Below are 18,914 nucleotides of genomic sequence, written 5' to 3'. Positions count from 1 at the left end.
TATCCATTTCAGTTGTGAGTCAAAAACACGTCTCTAAACTGTGGGTTACATCAGAGTGCTTCTCTGCGTACACACAAACACACGCTCCAGCACAACAAGCCATACTGAAGTCTTCCAACTTCCCGTTGCAATCAACAAAATCTGTCAATATCCTTCCCCTCTCTCTGCCCCTCAGTGCTGTAAACAGGGGTGGCACTATAACAAAAGTTCCATATTTGGCTGTTGTTGTTCTTTTTCCTGGCTTCAATCCCGCCCTACCACGGCTCACTCAAAATGACAATAGAAACACTTGACATCTCTCCAAAGTATTTAACTCTCGCTTGGCTGTGTCTGTCTCTTACTCCCTGTGCTCGTTTTATATTCTGTGCCTCCGATCCCTCCATCCTTGACAGCCCAAGGCTGCCATGGTCTGCTGGCAGAACAATAGATACAGTTGACATCCCTCCAGAATCTCTAACCCCCCTCCCCTCACCTTTTGCTCAGTGGCCTGTGTTTTCTCCCTGTTTTGTCAATCTCACTGTAACTCACTATCTGTCTTTCCCTCTCTCCGTCCCAAATCCAACTCTCCTCCCCGTTCTTTTGTGTCCGAGCCAATATCCGTTTGCCTCATCACCACCCAGGCTTAAAGAGCTCTCCACTGTGAAGAATTGCTCGGGCTGACATCATCTCAAAAGCTCACTTTCCATCTCATCTTTTTTACACTGTCTTACTCTCCTCTGTCAAACCCTTCACCCGTGCACGCTCCTTTGAATGCGAATGCCCCCACCCTCTTTTCATCTCTCTCATAATGGTCACCATATGGCTCTCCATATGCCATTCAGCACATCTGTCCACCCTGCAGAAATATCCATATGAACAAGCACTTTTCAAACTTTACCTTTATCATAAAAACAAGTTAGGAAGTTTGCCACAGAGGTATCTGATTTCACTTGTTTCCCATGTAGATCAATCTGTTTCAAAGATCTTTTTGAATCAGTTGTAATTTTCTTCATAGTGGTGATCTGCCTTGCGTTGTCTTGTTTCAAAATATAAGTGGAATTATCCTCATTCAATCTTTTACTTGTTTTAAGAAAAATTTAAGGAGAAGACAATGAGTGTGAACCCCTTTGGAATCAACTTAAGCATCAGATACTGAAGCAGTGTGCTTTGTGGAGTATTGTGTGGGAAGTCCCAGCCCAGTGCATCAACATTTATGTTTAAAATCTCTCCTAATTACTTAATTTTACAAGCAAGTCTTTGTATGATGTCCTTAACTCCTTTTCAGGAGTTCATTCCTCCTACTTTTATTCTTGACCTTCTTGTTTTAAGAGACTAACCAATTTTAATGTGTTTGGATCCTTTTAATAATTATGTAATATACTTTTTTTAGTCTATAAAACATTTTGAACTTTGGTTTTGAAAACTGCTATAACTAAAACTATTAAAACATTTTGAGGACAAAGAGCTAAAAGTCTTCCTCTACCTCGTGATGACATAAACCATTGGTTTTAACGACCCTTCGACTTTTTCAGACAGCTGTCTTCATCTCACAAAACCATTTAAAATAAAATAACCATGAAAAGGAAGAATTTCTAATTTATTCCTGACCAGGAGATGACACATAACTAAAAGAAACAAACAACCTCTCTGTGACTATCCTGCTTCTAACTGAAATTCGATTTCATCTCATGCTGAATTATCACAGCCTGAGATCCTATTGACCCACAACTATGAGCAGTGCTCCTTCATCGATTAAACAGTGACCGAGTCTATGGCTGTGGGTAAATGATCAGAGTGAACAGCCAACACAGACACAAACATCTCCCTCCCGCTCACACTCCTCCACTCATACTCTTCTCCTCTAATATCATAGACTGCGCTTACTCAACACTTCGGGTAATGGCATCTTCACTGTAAGTTGATGATGAAAATGTTCTATATCTTCTGCTGAGCACGGCACCGCTCCCCGAGGACTCTTTATCTAAAACAGGCTAATAAAGCTGGAGTAAATGAAGATGCTAACTACAAGCTCAGATTCCACCAAAGAAAGCCTGAATCATATTTTGCCTCAGACACAGAGACAGACAGTTATTTGCACTATTGACCAACATCCTCTTAAAAAGCAGAACCGACAGGTTCGTTAAATCTCACGGTCAAGCACAGAGAGGAAGGCTGGAAACAAGTTGATATGCAGCCTGTTGATATAAGCGTTGCTGTAATGTTTGTTGATGAAAGTGTCGTTTCAAAAACAGCGGAGGCAGCATTCTGACTCAACGGTTACAGAATGAGACAGCAGCAAGATGGAGGCTAGAAAAAGGTAGAAAGCCAAGAGGGCAGAAGAGTGACCTGAAGAGACGGACTGAAAGTGATAATAGGATGGGGAGTGACCTCTGCCGGGAATACATTTGATACTTAGCACACGCACGCGCACACACACACAACCACACATACACACATGCAGTAAGTCAGCAATGGCCTTTAGGAGTGACAGCATGGGGGATTCCTGGGCAAAGTATGTGGAAGAAGGAGCAGCTGACAGGTGGCGGAGACACAGGAGGTCTGTCCTACACTGAAGCCAACAGATGGCGCTAAACCTGAGACAGGCTCAACTCACTTCTTTTTTTTAAAAATTCTAAGATATGATATCAGTATCAGCCTCACAAATCCAGTACCAGTCAAGCTATATCATACATTAGACATGCAAACAACATTTTCATTTTAAATGTATGTATCAATAATCTTTTTTGACTAATCAGTTCATCATTTGGTCAACAATAATCTTCTAAATTGCTTTTTATCTGACCAACAGTACAAAAATACGATGATGTCACAGAGAAAAGCAGGCAAATCAAAAGTAAATCAGCAAATTTATGGCATTTTCATGATGTATTACTATTCAGTTACCAAAATTGTCATCTATTAAGTGTCACTGACTAATTGTTTGAGCTCTAGTATGCCAACAAGCACACTCACTCCCACATGTAGTGACTGGGCCATGTAAGAAGAGAGTTATATAACATTGAAATGATAAAGGAGGAGACCTTTGAATATCGAAGATTAATAATCTAAGTCCACATACCACAGAAATATGGGTACAGAAAAGATTATAGGAATGTGAAGAGGAGAGGAAGAAGAAAGGGTGGCGAGGAAGAAAAGAGGCTCAGAAGTGAGATGAAGAAAATGAATATTAAAGAGAGACAAGCATTGCAACATACAGGCTTCCTCATCCTTAGAGCAGAGAGAGCTGAAACTGTGCTTAGATACCACAATGCATTTCACGGTCTGCACTGCTAATAATAAAATACTTCACAGTCATTTATAAGACAGACACAGTGCACATGAATACACAACATAACAAAATAATTCACTGCATGACACACACTTTTACTGTACACACACACACACAAACACGCACATTCAATCCGTGCAGGGTGAGTGCAGTAGCGGGCTCCAGGGTTGACTGGCTCCCCGTCATCTTCCCTCATTCATAATTCACACAGCCATTTATCACACACACACTCCCTGCCGTGCACACTAACGAGTCACTACAGCCGCAAACATGGACAGGGTGCGGCTGCATGGGTGGGTGTTTGCATTAAGTGTATGCAAAGAGCAGAAAGTGTGTGTGTGTGTGTGTGTGTATAGGTGAGTGGGTGTGGGGGTTTTTTGTGAGTCACCTTAAGAGTGAGCTCCATCCATCAATGTCAGTGAATGCAAGTGTGCATCTGTTAGGAGGAGTGCTGGCATTTTCTGTACCCTTGATCACAAGGGGGAAAAACTCAGGATGCATCAATGAGTCATGATAGCCCTTTATCACCCCAGCATCTGCACAGCTGTGAGGAGGGCTGAGCACCATGCACGGGCTCAACTCATACTTTACAAGAGGAGATTTAAATGAAGCATCAAATATACAGTGAGATAGCAACAGCAGGAGAGAGAGACACACAAAGACACTTTCACATTTCTTTCACTTTTTCAAGGTTTACAAATCTTTGAGAGTCAGATTGTATGCAATTTAGTGCTGCGGAGTGTTCAGCTTATTCTTACTGGGCTCACACAAAAATAAGCCTTCACTTGGCTTTTACCACAATATGAAAGTCAGAGCTTCAGCCGAATAACGTCAATTTGGCCCATCTCTCCCAGTCAGAGCACCAGTCCTTCCATCTAAAAAAGAACCTCCAGTTTCCAGCTGACCCTCGTCCCTTTTAATAGCCTGTTGCCATGGCAATTAGCCTTGGTGGGCCCAGGGTGCAGAGCTGGAGTAAGTGTGTGTATATGTGTTTGTGTGTGTGTGTGTGTGTGTGTGTGTGTGTGTGTGTGTGTGTATGTTGCTGCAGATGGGAAATGTCCTTTCCCATGTGTTGTGCTGAGGCTGGTGTTATGACTGTGAGCCGAGTGGAGCTGCAGAAAAACCCTGAACATGATGAACCGTACAGGAGCAACTCTATCCATCTTTTTGTCACAGTCTGTAGACAGTGTTTCAGTCTCTTTTTTTCTCTCTCTTTCTTTTTTCTCACGTTTCTTTCATGCCCTTTCCTCTTTTCTCGACTCTCTCTATTTCATTCTGTCTAAGTTTGCAGGAGGGAAGTTATGTTTGCAGAAAGATATGCAAGCAGATCCTCGCAGCACATTTGCATATGTGAAAACTCCTACAGCGTACGATAACAGATTGATTTGCTGTGTGCAATCAAGAGAGAGCGACAAGAAGATTCCTTTATAATCTCTGGCTGCATAAGCATATCAAGATGGCATGATATCATTGTATCTTTGACTCTGTAAATAAGATGTTTCTTACCCTAAGGTAAAGGAAGGAGTCCAATTCTAGTGGTAATCATGTTTGCAAGCCTCTTCTATTTAGGGAGCCTGATAAATATTGCAAATGCAAATACTACAAGGAAAGCTCTTTGTGGATTTACAATACACTTTGCAATTTGGAGATAAGAAACCACATAGTCCACATAGCTAAGACATTATGTTTACTATCCTGCAGATCAACACTCCCTCCACCCTCCACCACTCACAACCTCTGTGAGGCTAATTATACCAGAAAGCAGATATCTGTCATATATGACCACCTCCACACAACAGACCAATGCATGGCTGCACTACATTAACTTACTTGCATTACCCCACCTGTTTAATGGTAGCTAATGGAGCAGCAGAAATGTGGAGGAGCCAAAGCACATTATTCTCCCATTTAACCAGACAAGATCCCCTCTGAGCATAAATGGATAGTTCGTAAGCTGACATCAATATTTGCTTTAAAAGATTATAAAGGCTGTAACAGGTCTATATTTAATTTGTATTTTCTTACACTTAGAATGAGGTTTTCTAAATATTTTGAGGTAATCATGGCTCAACAAATTGATAATACAACAATTACTGTATAAATTGCTAACAAAGCTAAAATCCCCTCCCTGGCCTATCCAGATCATATTTCATGCCACCAGAACATTATTCTTTGCAGGCACTGCAATTATATCCGTTTCTATCCTTAACTTATTCTAGATTAAATTAAAAATAACAAAAGGCTTCTGAGCTAAGTGAAACGATGCGTGAAGACAGCATCTTGTGTTAACATGTTATCCTCCACATGCTACATGTGCTGTGTTTTTCCTACAGGCTAAGCCATGTCAGCCTGCTCGCATGTGGCTCCTTATCAGACAGACAGTGGTGGCACTGATATCAGGCTCTCTCTTATCCACCTCGCCCTGGGTCATCTCTGTCAGACTAGATAGAGGCAGGACACTTCACCACTGAGCCATTAGGACAGCTGTCCCCTATAGGGGGACTGAGAGGTCTGCAGGGTCCTCTGACACTTGTCAGGATTAAGTGGAGCACAACAGGATACATGGATGTTCAGAGCAAAATCTCCAACAGTATCAGCTCAATGGAGAGCTCACTGGCCCATGCAGATAAGATTATTTGTAGCTCTTTGAAATAATATGTTTTCTGCTTTTCTGTTTTAGATCCCGAAACTCATTACACCCCCTGAGTACTAATCTTTTATTGCTTGCTGGGATGAAGCAGCAAGCAATACCCTTGCTGCACAATCCTCCTGAATGTGTACAGGTAGCCCAATCCTGCTGAGTAACAGCGTGACACAGCAGATAACCTAAATGACTGCAGCTATAAAATCCCGCTAATCACCACATTGTAGACCTTCAGACAACCTTGCCACAATGGCCCCATGTTTGCAGAGCATGACAAGGGATCCTGAAGCTCTGCAGACTTGCTCAGTATGATAAGGCCAAAAAGATGATAAATGGCGAGATTGTGTTGCTGCAGGCTACAATGCCATGCTGTGCTGAACTATAATACGCAGTATAGAGCAATACTGTACAATGCAGTGTGATGTATTATGCCATTAGTCTCAGCAGAGCTGTAATCTACCATGCAGAGCCAAGGTGTTCTAGGCAGGGCTCGGTCACTGCAATACAATATTGCAGCTCAGAGTCCCTCTGGCTGTTTCATTCCCCCTGGCAGTCTCTGAGCAGTCACATCCCCCTCTCAGAGTTCAGATGAAAGGGCCGCAACAGAACACAGTATGGTGTGTAACAGTAATCCCAGGATCTATTTACCAATGGTTTTATAAACCATACCAACAGCTGCCACCACAGCCTAACCACACTCTCTCCATGTCTGCCCCTCCTTACCCCATCCTATCAGTAAGCCACTTGACTCAAAGTACTCTACTTCACTATTGACCCATCACCCCCCCACCCCCCACCCCGTCTACCTACAGTGGGGCTGAATGGTGTGTGTGCATACTGATTTGGACTCAAGAGTCTAGACAAAAATTAAGCCAGGTATTTGATTGCTGGCTGGGGGAGAAGACAGCTGTGTATATAATAGGGTGAAAAAGCCAAACCATTTAACTTTTTGAGTATGGCAGTGTGTATAAAGAGCACACACGCAAACACGCACACACAGCACTTTAGGTGTGAAATCCAGAGGATTAAATGTGTACCGCCCCCCTTTATCAGCTTGTGGGTTCTCCTGGAGCTCAATGCTGGGGTCCAGTGACATGGTAGCTTAACGTAGTGGTGGTTAGGCAATGCTGCTGCAGTTTCTGCTCCCTTAGTACCACCATCAATTTGGAGCAAAATCAAGTGTCAGCCAGCGAAACTGCACCACAGCTAAGAGCAGTTCATCTACTTTCACTCTCTAGTTCTCTCTCGCCTTCATTTCTCTGTTTCTTTAAGTTTCTTTAACCTCAAAACCAGCCTCATTTATCAAGGCCAAGGTCACAGGTAGCAGCCGTTATAAGGATTTCTCCACTGAGCCTCAGGCAAATACTGTACACTTTATTGACTGACAGTTCATCCCTGTGGAATAGCATTTGCAGGGTAGGGGAGGGGATATGTAAATGTGTGTGTGTGTGAGTCTCCCAAAAGCCCAAATGAATCTCCCAATTATAAAGTAATAGGACGAGAATGAAGGGACACAGAACATTCATCACCAGAACTATTTGCAGCCCAGTTCTACTCTGTGTCCACATCAATCCTAATGTAGCTAATCAATTATTGTTCTCAAGGCTTTAAAAGGCAGACAAGGAATTTGTACAAATTAATATCATGGGCCAGAATATATATAATCTTTCGTCTTATAGCTAACACAACTCCTGGCCTTGGTTGATTCTCTTTGATATCCACACGACATGAAAACCTCTCTTGTTGCCTCATCATAAATATCCACGGCCATGACAGCCTCATTATAGGCAATCAATATCATTTGCTGTGATAAAAACGGTTGGCTGGCAGGCAGCTGATGTGTTCGGGGTCAGGATAACACCACGCCAGCGTGAGAAGATATGATGACGGAGAATTACTAACATTAATCACTTTAGCCAAGGAGATTACCCAGTCTTGCTTAATTAGAAATCTCCCATAGGGCAAAAGAGAGGGGAGAGCAGGGCAGGATACTGTACACAGCTGCCCAGCACAGCTTTGCTCAGCAGTTAAGTTAGAAAAGGTCATGCTCACAATTTCAAACTGAATCTGAAAACATGCCTTACCTTTAGGCGACTGGTTACTCAGAACTGTGTACATAATGAGTGGAAAGGGGCTGTGCGATGATACAAAAGAGCGGTCAGAAGCTCAAATTAGTGAAAGTGTTCTTCAGATCATCAAAGTGGAGCAACTAGTGTTCATTTGGGTTATTTCTTTAATTTTTTTTTATTTATTCAACTTGAGTTACAGCAACAGCCTGGAGCAGGGGAGAGGAAGTAAGATAAAACACAACAAGATTCTCCAAAACTAGAGGAGTTTTTAAATATCTGCCACCAAGACACTGAAGTAATCTAGACATTTTATGTACTATTGCAGTGTTACAGATGATAATGACTCTAATAACTACATTTGGTCTTTTCACATTGTTACATGACATTAAGCCAACATCAGCACACAAACAAGTTCATTTCCCTTGGAAAAAAAAAGGCTGCTTGGAGGGGAGAGGGAGCAACTCCGACTCTCTGTGGTGATTCTATCATCATCAGAAAGATAACAGGGCCGTACTGACAGTTTCCTCCAAAGGGATAATCTTGTGCAGGTGCCATCATTCTGAATTAAGCACAAAGGAAGGACATGGACAGTTACTTTCCAGGGAAACGGAGCCAAATATAGCAACCATTTCCAGCAAGGAAAACGCACAACACAACAAGGTCTGGCCTCACGTGCAGTCCCTTATAGAGACGACCACACACAAAGAGCCTTGTACAGAGCATTGTGAGGTGTGTGCATTGTTCAGAGCAGCTTTTAAAAGGATCATCTTAGTATATCCTTCCCATGAGCTGTATAGTAGCTTATTTTTTTAAGCTACAATAATTCATTAATCAATTGACAGAATATTAATCAACAACTCATTTGAAATGGTTTAAAAATAAGTTATTTATTCAGAAGAAATGCCTGGTTCTAGATCATCAGTTGAAAGCATTTGCTGCCTTTCTGTGTTTTTCATTGTTGTAGGCCTAAATTATACAGTAAGCAACAACTTCTCTTTTTCTATACTCATAACTTTATAAATCGAGAGCACTTCGAAGTTAATTTAAATGCTGTTGTTTCTAATGTTCTATGTGTCAAAGAAATTTCCACTGCAGTTGACAAAAAGTTGTATTGTATTGTTAACTAAAAACCTTTTGGACCATTGGTCAGACAAAACAAGCAATCTGACAACATCAACTTGGGGTTTGGGAAATTGTGATGGCTTTTTTTTTTTAATTTTAGAATTATCTGGCATCCTATAGACTCAACAATTTTTGAGGAAAAACAATCATTAGATTAATTGATAACAAACATATCATTAATCAGAGCCCCAAATGTAACTGTAAAGTCCTCAAACTGTCTTCAGTTTTCATCCACTGGGATGTAAAGTGAGGCACCACTTCTTCATCTGTTGCTAAAACCACAGGCCTCAGGTCAGTGAAGAGCCAGCAGGATGCAGCTGTAACACTCAGCTGACCACACGTGGCTGCACTCCATGTGAACCTCTGCTACAATGAACCACAAATAGTGCATAATTACAGTGGGCAGATATAAATAAAAAGTAGAAACTTTAGAACATGTGCACCTGGAAGATGAGACAAAAAGACTGGACTCTAGCTGCAGCCTGAAGTTATAGTGGAGCTGTAAAAACACTTATGAGTCAAAAACTATTTGTGAGAAGGTGAAACATCACACTAACTCAAAAAGGACATCAAAAATACAAAGAAGACAGCTGCACAAATCAGTGTCTAGGTCAGAGCAATTTACTTCTGAGTCAGGCAACAGGGACCAGCCCCAGCCAGGATCCAAGCCTGGCTGCAATGTTACCCAAGTGATTTACACCGACTAAGCTAGACAGTGGAGGGATTTTTACAGCACCGGAGAACAACTCTCTCCTGACAGCCAGCTCTCTCACTGGCACGGCAAATCTACAGGGAGAGGATAAATCTTAGGAAGGGAACTGAATACATGATGGAGGCCAGAGAGAAGTCGAGGGGAAGAAGAAAGAGGAGGGGGTGAAAACACTGTGGGTAACACATTTATCCTTGCAATAAAAAAAGAGGAGCAAGTGCAAGAGTGGTATACATTCATTAATCTAAGAGATGAGGGGAAAATGCAGGCCCATAAATCACTCTGGGCTGGCTGGTAAACAAAAGGCACTTTCATTCCATCTCCTTCCTTGACTGGTGACAGCACTTGTTTCCAGGCCAAGTTGATCATTATTAATTATTAACGTGTACACTTACATTGCTCATTTGTACAGATTACCAATTCATAATCCATGCTAATCTGTGCCTAAAATGCACTGTACAAAACAAGACATGCAGTCTCCAAAGAGAGAACCAAAACAAACCTGAAATGCAAATTTGAAAGGACAGATGAACACCATCTGCAATATCTTAGTCAGACACTGTCACTTCACTTACACCAGGTGATAATGGATCAACAAGCCTCAAATGACGAAAAGAGCTAGTAAGCCAACAATTAGTTACACGGGAGAGAATTGCTTAAACGTGTCAAATCAAAGCTGCAGTCAAGCAGTTTTGAGGCAAGGCAAAGTGAGGACAAGATAGAGAAGTGAAGACAAAGCTGCAGGCAAATCACTATTAGAGAAGGCGACAATTGCAGTGTTGTAAAGCAATCCCTGGGGTTCAGAGTGAGGTTAAGAGAACAGGACACATTGAGGACGTCTGAAAGGCAATGTAATTGAACAAGGGAATAAAGAGTGGGCAGAGACAGGGTGCAGGGGAGGCTGGGAAAGAAAATGGCGTCTGTCTGTGACACAGTCACATAATACTAACATCACAGAGGGCACTGATAACAGACTCAAACTCTTGCCAGTCAATCTATACCAGTTACGATACACAATGCTAAGACCCTGTGTCCACCTTGAGTTATACAAATGCTCCTGTGCCACTGTTTTGATCTATCTCGGGGTGAACTGCTGATATGCTGGCATAATTTCCTGTAGGGATGGCAGGGAAGCATTACAGGACATAAACATAACATAAAAATGCCAAAGTTTGTGGGCTCATGGAGGAATAATTGCATCGATAAGTCTTACTGTTGCAGCCCATTTGTAGCATCTGCTGCTGACCTTCGTATTACGTTATTCTTGTTAGATATTAAAGCTACCTTTTTCATACTGCAAGCTAAAATACAACATGAAATAATACTGGAAAAAGGTGTGGCATTACCTCCACTAACTACATCTATACTTGGCATGTTAATTTATACCTTATTTTCACAGAGCACCTACCTTTGAGCTGGTCTGCCACCACACTCTGTCCTATTCTCTCAATGACCTGTCCATCTTCATGCTGGTAGCGATCATCCAGAAAGTTGGCGGTGGCCTGCGATAGATGCACCTTCCCAGCCACACCTAGTTGCTCCATTAGGTTGGCCAAGTTGACATCATTTGACCAAACATCAAACTTGAAGCGCTTCATGCCAAGGATACCACACAGTACAGTGCCAGTGTGGACACCCACCCTCATGTTGACCATCTCCCTCTTTTCCTGGCAGAATTGTTCAATAGCTTGGATCATGCCCAGGCCCATCTCCACACAGCAATAGGCATGGTCTGATCTGGGTTCGGGACAACCAGCCACACAGTAGTAACAGTCTCCTAGAGTGCTGATTTTTTCACAGCCGGTGAGCTCGCAAAGCCGATCAAAACGTCCAAACAAGTCATTTAGAAGGCCAACTAGGGCATGAGCAGATTTGTTGGCAGACATCTTTGTGAAGCCCACAATGTCTGCAAAGAGGATGCTGACGGGCTCCATCCGCTTCATGTTGAAAGGTCTGAAGATGATCTGACCTCGGGGGATGGAGGTTTTCTTGCGTTTATTGTTCTTAGGGCTGGAGATAGCAGCTGCTGCACCACTAGTGGAGTATCGCTTCACAGAATTGTCACCTATCTCCTCATCGCCCTGCTTCATCAGTTCATCAGCCACGATCCTGGGCATGACAGAGTGGATCATTCGCTCCTTTAAGGCCTTCTCCACCTCCAGGTCTTTACCATGCATGATAGCTTGCCCCACCTTAAGGAAGGTGCTGCGCGACCGCACCTCAGACATGATGAACAGGTGAATGCCTATGGCGTGGGCACAGAGGTGGAGCAGGGCTTTGGCTGGACCCAACCAGCTTAGTGTATTCCAGTCTGTTTCAGAGGCTATGCTCCAATTGCCCCCCACCTGGGTTAGATGCCACCAGCCCAAGCTCTCAAAAAATACAGAGTAGAGAAACCCGAGTAGGACAGAAGCATAGAGACGAACATGAAGAACACTGTAAAGCAACAGAAGAACCTCAATACAAAGTGAGAAGGTGCCAACAGGAGAGAGACAGGGGGACCAGGTGCTACCTCCCACAAGCTTGTCATAGGACATGTTGTATGTGGGCTCCATGCCACTGAACTCTTCCACATCAAATGCTGGTGTAGGAGTCTCCGGATCTCTGAAGCCTGATGTCTGGATCTGGGGGGCCAGGGTCAGGATGAAGGTTACAATAATAAGCAACAGAGATGCTTGGTTGTAACAGCGAGAGTAGAGCTTTGTGAAAGTTAAGAGGAAAAGGAGGAGGCAGAAAAGGAGAAAGGATGCAGTGGGAATGAGAAAAGCTGTCCTGTCACAGCGGGAAGGGTTGGCAGCAAAGTACAATCCCCAGAGGAGGCCAGCAGCAGCCAGGTAAAAGAGCACATAACGGAACCGCCGCTGGGTCTGAGGGAAACACCGTTCTCTACAGGCCTCCTCCAGGATGGAAGAGTCAAACTTTGGGTCCCAGAAATGACCTGCAGACCTCTCAAAAAGCTGAGGCATCTTCTTCTGTGTGCGAAAGCTCTTGACCACCGGCCTCCTCACTCCAGACTCTCCAGAGCTACAGCTGGAGGAGATACTGTACTTGCAATGCTTGGATCCTCCGATGAAGCCTCCCCCGATTGAACCAAGCGGCCCGCCTCCGTGCTTGTGTTTGACACTACTGCCAATCCTCACTGAGACGCCCCCATCTCCACTTGAGTCACAGCTCACTTCTGTGTTGTGAGGCAGCAGTTGTTGATGTTGGGGGGATGCCATGTTGCTTTTTTAATCTTTCCAAAATCACAGACGATGCAGAGGGGACAGTTCAAGGTAGAGAAGATAGGTAAAGTAGTAAGGCAAAGTATGGAGCCACAGTATAACAACCAAATCTTAAAAAGTCTTAAAAGTGAAAACACAGAGCATAATCAAAACCTCTTCCAGGAAAATTGCACTCAGTTAGCAGTGTAGTGGCTGTAGAAACACTAGCAGACCTTCCAAAGATTTTGAGTAGTTCATTATTGCCCCTCTTGACGTCAATCCCTGCATTCCTCCATGTTCCCGTCTGTTTTGACGCACTCCACGGTTCACTCTCTGCCTGCTAGGTTGCACTCCAAGTCCACTCAGCTGCCTACTCACTGTTTCACTCATTGGAAACATATGTAGGGGAAAAGAATTACAAAATACTGTCTGTAAAGGGAAAAGTTGAGAGAGAAAAACCAAGTAAGTAAAGAAGATGATTTAAGGAAGTTCCTGGGAAGTTACTGAAATATCAAATCCAGTTAAATGATGGTGTTGTTTTTTGGAGAGCTTGCTGCAGTCTTTCATTACTGGTGCATGTCCAGTCATGCTTATCGATTCAGTTTTTCACTTTCACTGGAAATACACAGTAATACCTCCTGACGTTTTTGTTCTGAGCAAAACTTAATCTAAAACTAATTCTCTCTAGTGTTTGTTTTTACATCTTTAAAAAAAGACTCGACACATGGATCTGCTGTTTGCCGTGATGAGGGAAGAGATCGGCTTTCAACTTTGGGGCGCTGATCACTTCCAGGTAACGGAAACATGCGCGCAAAAACTGCCACCTAAGCTTGTGTTTATACCCACATGCTCCTTGCTGTGGGGCCTAATCGCGACTATTTCCGTGGACAGAGCCCCGTCCTTTCCTGACTTCTCGCTCCGGGGTCTTCACCGCTGCTGCGTCTCCAAAAACGCAGAGGGGTTTTTGTGCACGGAGGTCAGCAGGAGACAAATGCATGAGACGCGATGTGCAGAAATCCCAGGAAAAAAACTGTTCGGTTTTATTATGAGCTGTCAGTGACTCGTGTGTAAACACTCTGCCCCGTGGCTATGCACCAACCAGTCTTGGTTTAGCGTTGCATTGGTGGTGCTTTGGTATCCACAGACACACCAAATGTCGCCAACTCATCGTCACAATGCGCCCTAAGGAAATATCCAGATTGTCCAGATATCCTGACCATGCCGGTTCCTGGCTGTATATTCTGTGTCAACCGGCCAGCTGAGATGAAAAATGCAGACTTGCACCGACTAGGCTACATGAAGTATCGTCCAGTCCATCCTTTTCCCTGAAGTAAAGTTTGCCCATGGCAGCTTGGTGCCCCCCAGTTAAAAGGCAGACGACGAAAGCCCGGAGAGAGTCGGGCTAATTAAAAGGTCTCCACCTCCGCTCCACGCCCCCCACGCCACAGTCCCACAGGTCAAACCAGAGTGCTGCCTTGATCCAGCCACTTTAATTGAATTGCATGGGGTGCACAAGAGAATATTTTCATATCTCCTAATAATTATCCTTTAATCCAAGACAGATATGATGGATTAGGGCTGCTGCATTGTCCAGCCTTTCAATTCCCTGCATCGTCCACAGTGAGATAAGATTTTCTTATGTCCTTTATCTGACCAGTATCTGTGCGCCGCAGCAGCGTCGACACCTGCGTGAAATGTGGTGTGCGCTATCCAGGCGCGGTGGGTAACGCAGTGGCCGCAGCCGCCACCATCTTCTGTGCGCTGACAGCCGTCCAGCCGCGAGAGGTGTGTGTGTATGTGCGAGCGTGTGTGTGAGTGTGAAGTATGCCAGAATAAAATAAAGATGATTTCCGCCCCTTTCTTTCAGAATAAACCCTCATGTAGTACATATAATAGCATGTTTAATACAACTATACAGTTCCTCAGTGACGCACACTTTAAACTAAAAATGAAAACGGTTCTTTCATGGCAAGTTTTCATATTCTTTTTCAATCTGCATTGCTAAACATGCTACAGAAGACCCCATTTATGCCTCAGGTGAAGTTTTTTAAGCTTTCATTCTCACATGATGGGACTTTGTTTTGGTGACAGTGGCCACATTGTCGAGCTGAGCATATGATTTTCTTAGTCATACCTTCAGAATAACTTGTATAAATCTTTTATACAAGCTTAATTTCACACAGTGAAGTCACACATACCACTGTTTTGAAGTAATTTCCCAAAGTATTACAAAGGTAAATATAGGCTTTTTTTTACAAGAAAAAATAATCTGCTGCACACGATCATTAAAGGTGCAGTGTGTAGGTTTTAGTGGCACCTAGTGGTGACGTTGCACATTGCAACCATCTGAATACCCCTCGCCCTCACGTTCCCCTTCCAAGCGTGTAGGAGAACCTACAGTGGCCGCGAAAAATGCGAAATTACTTCTCTAGAGCCAGTGTTTGGTTTGTCCATTCTGGGCTACTGTAGAAACATGGCAGTGCAACATGGTGGGCTCCATGGAAGAGGACCCACTCCCTCTATAGATATAAAGGCCTCATTGTAACATAATGAAAACACAACAATTCTTATTTTCAGGTGATTATACACTAATTAAAATATACTTATGAATATTATTTTCCATTTCTGCCAATAGATCCTCCTAAATCTTACACACTGGTCCTATAACACATGTGACACATCATTGTAAAGGTCTGAAAAGTAAAAACAATACTTAGGAGGAAAAACTGAGGCAAAGTTCAATTAAATTACCAGACATTAGTATTGAATTTCTTCAGATCTACTCCTAAAGACTCCAAAATTACAGCCTCAACCAAAAAAAAGTGATAAAACAGACTATTAAAGGTCGTTTATTTAGAAGTCCAATTGCTGTGCTTCCGGTTTGAGGGCTGCGGTTAACTTGACGGTTCTGTCTGTGTTAGGCGAGCAGGGAAGAGGAGAAGGGTTGACTGTTAATGGGAGGGGAGGGGGACCGTGGAGCTACGTGCACGCACTGGGAGAACGGGAACTGAGAGGTAACGAGCACGTATTTTTGGAAAGGGTGGGGACGCCTTCTTCTCTTTTTTTTGGACCGCAATGAGCGCAACCTCACTTTCACTTGAACGATGAAGCCTCTCCACCTTCTTGTCTTTTCCACCCCTTATTTATTTTATATTGAACCTCTGCCCTTGGATGACAGCAGAAGAAAAACTCATTGCAGAAAAAGGGAATATCATTATATTACAGTGAAGCCACAGAAGACAACATACACTAATTCACTAAACAGCTCTAGACACTCACTATTAATGCAATATCAATATTGGATTATAAGATTATTATGATGGATTAAGATCTTCAATTAATAAAGTTAGCACATAAAGGCAGACTAAATCTGGTGTTGCACACTGACGTATTTGAAAACGGAAATCTCAGTGCGGAGAAGTACAATCCTACAGTATGTGCAGCATATTTCCTAATTGCTTCATTCTCCATTCAATAGCCTAAGAAAATATCAAACTGCAGTCTTCTGTACAGTGGCTTCACAGTATACTGAGAAGATCACTGGGAGGGAGTGTGCACACTCTTTTGAAGTACACTTCTCTGTAGGGGAAGAACAAAAGCACGTCTTTTATGAGAGGAGAGAAAAGAAGACTTCTGCCACTTTTAGATCAGTGTGTGATTTACATAATATAATACAAAGCTTTGTGGTCGTGCCATAGAACTTGCTAGTGTAAGGTAAGTCTTAAGATGAATTTCAAAGCACAAGATTTATTCTACAGATACAAAAGTCTTTCTCATATGTAGTGAAGAAAGATACCCTGAACAAGATACAATATGTACATGTGCCTGTGCATATCGGGTTATGCATTGTAAATGTATATGCAACATGCACATCATACAATGATCTTGTTTTTAATGCAAATAATGTGTCTGTTTTGTGTATGCCTAAAAACTCAGATATGTTTATTTTTCAGGAAACATTTTTGTGTGTAAAAGGATATTTTTTTAAAAAACCTTTTCATTTACACAAAGCCCCTGTGTGTTAATTCCTTAAAATGGTTGCTGTTGAACCTTTTATGCATAAAAAGACTTCTGTAGAACTTATTATGAACTTTAAATCTTTTTTTTCCATTTTCCAGTCAGACCTTTCATGTAAAATCATGTTTGAGGAACAGTGCAAATACACTCACAGTGAAACACACGTGCTTTTAAGTCTTGGTGCATAGCTATCAAACCTATTACCGAGTTACAACATGTGTATACTCACTTATGCACACAGACATATACACACACATCCCTCCCCACTTCAGGTCACGACAAAAAGTTGGTGCAATGCAGCTGCAGGATAAAACCATGCTTTCAAGCCCAAATGTGACAGATTGGACCCTCAGAGTATTCAGACTCTTGGCGACAAGGTATAACAGAGAGAACAGAGATGAATGGAGACAGAGATGTGATAGAGGGCTGCAGTAAGATAGTGGGAGAGAGAGAGGGAGGAAAAGAAGAAAAAAAAATCAGTTTGCTACAGGAACTAATCTCTCTGTTTCCTTATTTAATGATTCCTAGTTGGGAATTGATCATTTTATCAGAATAACCACAAAGTTTCACTTAACCTAGTCAATCAGAAATCTTTATTCTTGATGATCAAGCTTTCCAATATGGCTAAGAATGGTTTAAATTTGATACCAAAACAAAAAAAGTGAGTCAGCAACTACTTTAATGGGACACACATCCTTTCCAAATCTAATTCACAGGTAAATTAAGATGATTGATACTGAAACATACTAAAAACACAACCACACAACACTAGTTTAGCCTGGGCTATCACTCCACTATAAACTGTTGCCATGATGAGTGTTGGTTAGTGGTCTGTATATATATATATTTTTTACACTTTTACACAGCACTCTCTAGTGGGCATGTTCTGGATCTGCAGTGTAAACATACTAAACACATCCTGTGGAGCACTCACACTCAAAGAGAAAATTAAGTTTAATTGGAGTTTGTTCATTAGATTTATTTGCATTATGCCTCAGAGTTTAGTTGGGAAAAGACTCTTCTCTGTGGGGTTAGTGGGGGAGGAGGCAGAGGGAATTGGAAGTGCATTTGTCCATGAGTTAACTTGGTGCTTTTTGGAGCTGTACTCTTTACCACCTACTTGTGCTCTGAGGATTTAGGACTTTATATTTAAAGCAATAGTTTGACATTTCGAGAAACATGATTATTCACTTTCTTGCCAAGAGTTAAATGAGAAGATTAATACCACTGTAATATGTGTATGGCATATGTAGCTGGAGCCAGAAGCTGGTTAGCTTATCTTAGCATGAAGACTGGAAACAGGGGGGAATAGCTAGCCTGGCTCCGTCCAAAGATAATGAAATTCACTTACCTGCACCTCTGAAGCTCACTGTTATATCTTGTTTGTTTAATCCATATAAAAACAAAGTGAGAGACACATGAAAGAGGGGTTATGTGCCAGACTATTTCTTGGCCAGGCGCAGGAAGTTCCTGGCTGCCTGACCAACTGATTGTAATGACAAGACTCTATGAAGTTACTGCGCCCGTCCAAGAAATAATTCAGTGTCGAATAGGTGTATTTCCAAAATGCTGAACTATTGCTTTAAGCAGTTTCACGATGCCATACACCTAGAAAGTTCATTGAGGTAGGCTTACATAAGAACCTGCTGGCTAGGACATGTATCACTCCAAACCAGTTGTGATGTGTAAGGGTCAGTATTTGGGGCTTCCTTCTTTCCACAGAGGTCAGGGGTCAACTCATGAGTCCTCCACTTCACCTTTCCCTCTCTATCACCTCCAGACCAACTTAAGCAAGCTGAGAAAACCGGGCATCAGAAATCTCATGATCAATGACAGTTACATTTTTGAAGTGAAAGTTCATAAAATTGTACAGCAGGATTGT

The 18,914-nt window shown here is 42.5% G+C and overlaps 1 protein-coding gene across 2 annotated transcripts in view; it reads right to left on the bottom strand.

The window, feature by feature from the left end:
* LOC137168022 (adenylate cyclase type 9-like) overlaps positions 1–15,758 on the bottom strand; it is a 34,915-nt gene extending 19,157 nt beyond the window's left edge. The window contains exon 1 of one of the 2 annotated variants that reach the window (XM_067570435.1): positions 11,221–15,758. In XM_067570435.1, coding sequence (XP_067426536.1) covers positions 11,221–13,033 — 1,813 coding nt within the window. In that variant the 5' untranslated portion in view covers positions 13,034–15,758. The remainder of the gene's footprint in view (positions 1–11,220) is intronic. The other variant, XM_067570436.1, reaches the window with a different exon arrangement.
* Positions 15,759–18,914: the final 3,156 nt, after the last annotated feature.

Source organism: Thunnus thynnus, chromosome 17 (assembly GCF_963924715.1).
Source record: "Thunnus thynnus chromosome 17, fThuThy2.1, whole genome shotgun sequence".
Taxonomy (NCBI): Eukaryota; Metazoa; Chordata; class Actinopteri; order Scombriformes; family Scombridae; genus Thunnus; species Thunnus thynnus.
The sequence above is the reverse complement of the archived record's forward strand: the minus strand, read 5'-3'. Positions and strand labels throughout refer to the sequence as shown.